Source organism: Neopelma chrysocephalum, unplaced genomic scaffold, assembly GCF_003984885.1.
Source record: "Neopelma chrysocephalum unplaced genomic scaffold, ASM398488v2 Primary Assembly neopelma1_147384, whole genome shotgun sequence".
NCBI lineage: Eukaryota > Metazoa > Chordata > Aves > Passeriformes > Pipridae > Neopelma > Neopelma chrysocephalum.
In genome coordinates, this window is record NW_020933365.1 from 1 (window position 1) to 6,180 (window position 6,180).

General features: G+C 38.0%; 1 protein-coding gene across 1 annotated transcript; it reads left to right on the forward strand.

Annotated features, from left to right (window-relative positions):
• Nucleotides 1–442: 442 nt before the first annotated feature.
• LOC113962346 (DNA topoisomerase 2-binding protein 1-like) lies at nt 443–5,183 on the forward strand (the record flags this gene model as incomplete). Its single annotated transcript, XM_027673109.1, has 5 exons — nt 443–765; nt 1,055–1,374; nt 2,157–2,329; nt 3,287–3,498; nt 4,894–5,183. Coding segments are annotated over exons 1-5 (1,119 nt in total), but the record flags the coding sequence as incomplete, so codon positions are not given.
• Between the last annotated feature and the right edge of the window lie 997 nt (nt 5,184–6,180).

Sequence of the window (6,180 nt, forward strand, 5' to 3'; positions counted from 1 at the left end):
CCCATGGCAGGGGGGTTGGAACTAGATGATAAACTATAAGGTCCCTTCCAACCCAAAGCATTCTATGAGTCTTTGAAACCACGTATTTATTTGAAAATACTAAGTGGTTCTTGATTTAAATGAGAAGACTTACAGCATGTGTTCCTGAGTACATCCTTATGTGCTCTTGAATGCTGTATTTTTGGGTAGCCATGAGTCACTTCAGTGAATAGAAAAGCAAATGTTCTTATTGGTGAAAAGAGGTGTTAGGATGTATTTTTTAATATATTGAGGAAGAAGAATTTGGCAACCCAGCAGTGGCAGATATAATTTATGTTACAGCAAATAGCTATGAAATGCTGTTCTCAGACTGAAACAATTGAAAAGACTTGAGGTTTGTAGAGTGCCCAAAGCTTGCTTAGTTATGGGAGTTACAGACTTCATGTGTGTGTATTTCCTAGTATTTTGTGGAGCAGGAAAGAAGAATCACAAGTCTGAAACCCGCTGTAACTTGTTTCTATAACACTTCATTTCCTAGGCCTCATATAGTGACAGCAAAGTGGTTGCTGGAGTCATATAGTAAAGGCTATCTACATCCAGTGGAGCACTATATCCCTCTAAACTATCAGCTGTTAGAGAACCCAATTTTGGAGCAACCTGAAATGAAGTCAATTCTTCCAAAAAAAACCAGTCTTGCGAAGAAAGAACCTGTGAATGTTCTAAAGCACCAGAAAGCTGTTGAAGATGACTTTCTCTCTCAATATATAAATAATGATTCTACATTAGGTATGTTCTAGGCTCAGCATACTGTTTAAAGTTTAACTGCTCATAATTAGCATTTGGGTTTTCAGGATTTGTTTATTAAAAAGCTAACCACATCTGGTATTTTAACTTCTACATTGTGTTTCAGAAATCAAATTTAAACAGGCCTATGTAGAACAGTTTTTAACTAAAACCTGGCTGAAAACAGCAGAATACTATCATTTCTTCATGAAACTGTTTTGGGTTGTCTTTGGTGTTCTTGTCAATCAATTATTATGCTTGATTGTTCATTTATTTTTCTTTAACCTTTCAGATGAAGTGGAAAAATTAACATCCAGAACCTTCAATGATGTTACTAACTCAACTGTTCAAGGACAGAATCAGTCTTCTGTCTGTAATGGTTCTTTGGGAGAGTCTTCTGCACCAGCTGAGGGAGGTGTATTTGTCAGAAAGACTTTTCTTCTTTTGGGTTTTGGTGAAGAGGAGGAGTCCTGCCTTGCAGATATTATAAAGGAGAATGCTGGGAAAGTTCTGCCACTGCAAAGCAGAACCATTGCAGACTATGCTGTGGTACCTTTATTGGGGTGCACAGTCAAGCCAACTGTTGGTGATGTTGTCACAAATACATGGCTGGTAAGGGAGTTATACTTTTTCAATTCCACAAATAAATAGGTATCTATGTTAGAAATTTGTCTTGTCAGAATACAGAGTTATTGGTGACTTAAATATAAATAAGATACTGAGAGATTAGCCTTGTTTCATTTGAAATGTACTAAATGAAAACATGCTTTAAAACCTCTGCATCTGTAAGGTGTCTTGTCTGTTGCACTTCATTTTCTATAGGACTCTTAAACAGGATTTCGTTGTCTTGACTCAAAGGTCATTATAAGGTCTGACAGTATTCTCTCTAAATGACGAACTGTAGAAGGAGCTAGTTGACTAATGATGATTTCATTTTATATCTTTGCTTGTTTCATGCTTTTTATAGCTTTTTTTATTTGTGGCAGAAGAGGAAGTCACCTTTACAGCTTAAAAGTCAAAAAATACTAACCATGTTTGCCAAGAGCGGGCATATGGTATAGACTACCTACTGTTAGTATTTTTTGATATGAGGTGACTTTCTGTGAAGTAGATCTATACAGACCCTCAGATCATGCCTTGAACTACTCTAAGGGAACATAGAGGGTTGGAATTTAAGTAATGAAAAGTTCTGAATAATGCCTCAGCATGTCAAACTTGACAAAATTGAAGTGATCTAAAAAAGAATTTGGGAAATAATTTGTATCAGGTGTGATGATGGAAGCAGGATTGCTTGTTGTTGAGTCCATAAATGCTCTTGTACAGTTGCTGAAATATTGTTGGCTTTGTTGCTATTTAGCTTTATTTACATTTTTATCTCTTTCACCTTCTTAAAGATAGCATGTGTGGAACAGCAGCTCTTTTTAGATCTCCGGTCCAATCCACTTTTCACACCAGTCCTGATAATGGAAGGAGCTACCCCTCTGGAAGACTGCGTTCTTTCTTTTAGCCAGTTCACTGGTGCAGAGAGAGACTCCCTTGCTTATCTGGCAGGACTGCTGGGAGCCAGGTATGTCTCCTGTCACCATTTCTTCTTGTTCTTAGATAGCCAATGTGCTGCCATTGTGCATGTCATTTTTCTTTACGAGGATTAAAGTTCTTTTGAATTCTGTTTATTTACAAAACCTGGTGCTGAAGCAATGAGACGTCATTACATAGTTCTTCTGTTTTCCTTTCCTTTAAAGAAATATGGTCTGTACTCACACAGTCTAATTTCTACCAGAATATGCTCAGTCTTGTGTTTCCCAGTGACTTGAGTCTCAGTAACTTTTTACTCTGCCGTAGAACAGAGTAATAAAAGTCAGTTTTTCAGGTGTCAGGCCTTCTGGGTTGTTCTTCAGTTATCCAGGAGAGGACCATTTTTCCTCTTCTTCAGCACTGTCCGGTTCAGCCTCATAACCAGTGATAGTGCACCATTACTTAGGATCAGGATCTTTGAAAAACGTTAAGAAAAACATGTTTAGTCATGACATAGCAAAATTGTGTAGCTTACAGTATCATTTGATCTGATTTGTAGGCTGTTTGAACTAAATTATTTGCTGATGAGTTCTCAGTCCTGCCATCTTTTTGGAAGATTGTGTCCTTGATGATAAAAGAAACTGTAATATAAAGAAAACTGTTAATTATTTGGAAATGATGCATGTTAACTCCAGAAGGGAATCAAGCCTGTTCCATTAACCTTACAGAAGGACGTTAGGCCGAGCATTATGATTTGAAAATGAGATATGTGAGGAATGCTGGAGTAAGAGAAGTATTGATTTCAATCTTGATAGAAGCAAAACATTACTGTTTAATTTTTCTTTTTTTCTGCTTGTAGGTTAGGCTGAAAGTGCAAAGTGGGTGGCTTTAGATGTCTAATTCTACTGGTTCTTTTTCTTGTCGCTTGAATACATTTTATAATAGTATAAATGTGCCCTAGATTAATTTTCTTAATGACTAAATGAATGTTTAATTAATGTAATTGTAGAGTCCAAGAATTCTTTGTGCGGAAAGCCAATGCAAAAAAAGGAATGTTTGCCAGTACCCATCTTGTGGTAAGAGAACCGAATGGTTCCAAGTATGAAGCTGCGAAGAAGTGGAATTTGCCAGCAGTCACTGTAGCTTGGCTTTTGCAGTCTGCAAGGATAGGGAAGAGAGCAGACGAAAGCAAATTCTTGGTTGAAAATGCAGAGGCTGAAGGTTGGTTATCAGCAAGTTAGGGAATATGATTGTGTCTGTGTGACTGTTTACGATAAAAAAGGCAGGTATGATGAATGTTTTTTCATAAAAATACCTGCAGAGTATTAGAGCTAAAGGATATTTTTCCAAATATTAAGATGGAATCATAAAATGGTTTGGTTGGAAGGGACCTTAAGACTACCTAGTTCCAACCCCCTGCCATGGACAAGGACACCTTCCCCTCGACCAGGTTGCTCAATGTAACTGTACTTTTTCTATATTTTTTTCCTGCTTTTGCGTCATGATTACAGAAATGATACTGTGTATTTGCTGCAAGTCTGTTGGAGCCAGTGGAGTCTTTTGGTTATCGGTCAGTTGGGATTCAAGCTCAGTGTCTCAACTTTGTCCTTTTTGGCACCTATGCTGCTCTGTAGCTTGAGTGGGAATTGATGATAGATCCAGCTTAAAACTTCGTACTTGTTAGTCTGCAATGAAGTCCCTCTGTTCAGTTCTTCATGCCTACCCCATCTTCTGCTCCTTTTCCAGTTATTTCAAGTCTTTTATTTGGCAATATTTCTTCCATATTAAGATGCAGACTACAATGATTTAATACTGAATGTTAGCAGACCTGTTTTAAAAGTGCCCTCATAAATTAATTATATGGGTCACTAAGTCAGAGGACAGAAGATATGCTATTGGCATGGCACATCTTATCCGTTTATTACATTTTTAAGGAAACAAAGTGGGGGGTCATGGGAAATGAGCAGTAAAATGTAAAAGCAATTCTTGTGTTAAATTTTTTTCAGCTATAAAGATGGTGAGTCATGCTTATCTGGAAGTATTTATGATAGACAAGTTATAACAGTTTATTCCTAGCTAAATCTTGGTCCTGTTAATCCAAAAGCATGAAGGACTGGATGTATACGTGATGAGCTAAAGAGGTGGGATTCAGAGTTATGAATGCAAAAGAAATCTGAAGTTGCATGGGAAGTAAGGAGCCAGGGAGGAGGAGTTACCTTTAGTGTTGAAAGGGAAGATTTTGTTGTATATTACATAATTTTCTTGGATTAGAATTTTGATAGTTGTTGTATGACATATGTGAGCTATACAGGTATGTGTGGAACTGCCAACAGTGTTAGTGGATCAGGGATTGCTCACTTCTTTTCAGACACTTAGGGTCAAACTCATGCCTACGGAATACAAACTAAGTAGTTAACTGAAAGAGACGCTGAACGTGCTGGCTTTTAAATGTAATTGTAGTTTAGAGCATTTATTGGGGGATATGAATTATTCTTTTAGGGAAAGAAAGGTCAGGTGAACTTTTGATTGTTGTTTAAATGGAAGTGTATGTGTGAGGTCTGTGTTCAGAAGAAAAATTAGTTTGCTTGCTTATGTTTTCTTTGTTTTTTTTTAAAGATACTGAGAGTTTCATTACTCAGCTTACCAAGACACCAGCAACTGTTAAATATCCTGATTCAGAACAGCCTCCTTATCTTCTTGAAGCTGGAAAAAAACCAGCTGTGACCCCACTTGATATCAACAGGTTCCAGAGTAAAGCTTTCCAAGCTGTCATCTCTCATCACATTGGGAAGACAACCCCTGTTGCACAAGGCGGACCCCTACAGAAGGAACCATCTTTACATCTTGACACGCCGTCAAAATTTCTTTCCAAGGACAAGTTGTTCAAGCCTTCTTTTGATGTAAAGGTGATTGTCTTTGCAAATTTTTTAGTCTGTAGAGCCAGTATGGTTAAAGATGTGCATAAACTTAAAAGCAGCACAGAAACCTGTGCTTATCCATTTTTATACTGTTCACATACAGAATTTCCCTTTTGAATAAAGCCAGGAAAACTGGGTCCATTTATTTATATAGTTTTAGTTAATAACCTGTGGACAAAATTTATTGACTAGTAGATGCTGTAGTGTCCTTAACAAAGCTCCTTTGTGCTTATTGCATCATATGCTTGTGTGTCCTACAACTCAGCCAGTACACAGTCTGTGTTCTCTGCATCTAAAGACTGAGAAATGCAACAAGGCAGCTTGTTATTGGCTCTAGGTATTTGGAAACAAGTGTTTGTTTATTTTGTGATGAGATACTACTTTCATACATGTTGTAATGTAATAGCTTTATAGCAATTACGAAGCTGTTATTGCAAATTGAAAAATGTGTTGGGGTTTTGGGCTCGGTGTCTCATTCTGAAGGCCACAAAGGGCTAAAGAAACCAGCACAAAGAAACCCCCGATACTTAGTGAGTGTCTGTGCTGGAATAGCTCTTGAATGTTTCAAGTGTGCTTTGGAAGGCTTCCGGTTCGATTTTGATTTTCAAGGCCTTAACTGAAAGATCAGTGCACTGAATTCCTGCAAAGTTGTTAGGTTTTTCTGGGGGGTTGTTTGTGAGTTGTCTGTTGTGGTTTGCATGTGTTGCGAATCCAGTGTTCTCTTTAGCCAGTTCTGCTTCATGAAGAGAAGGCTCCAGGGAGACCTTTTAGCAACCTTTTAGTACTTAAAGGGAGCCTACAAAGAAGGATGGAGAGGGACTCTTTACAAGGACATGTAGTGACAGGACAAGGACTGATGGCTTCAGTCTGGGAGAGTGTAAGTTTAGATTAGATATTAGGAACAAATTCTTTACTGTGAGGGTAGTGAGGCACTGGCACAGGTGGCCCAGGGAAGTCGTGGATGCCCCATCGCTGGCAGTGTTCA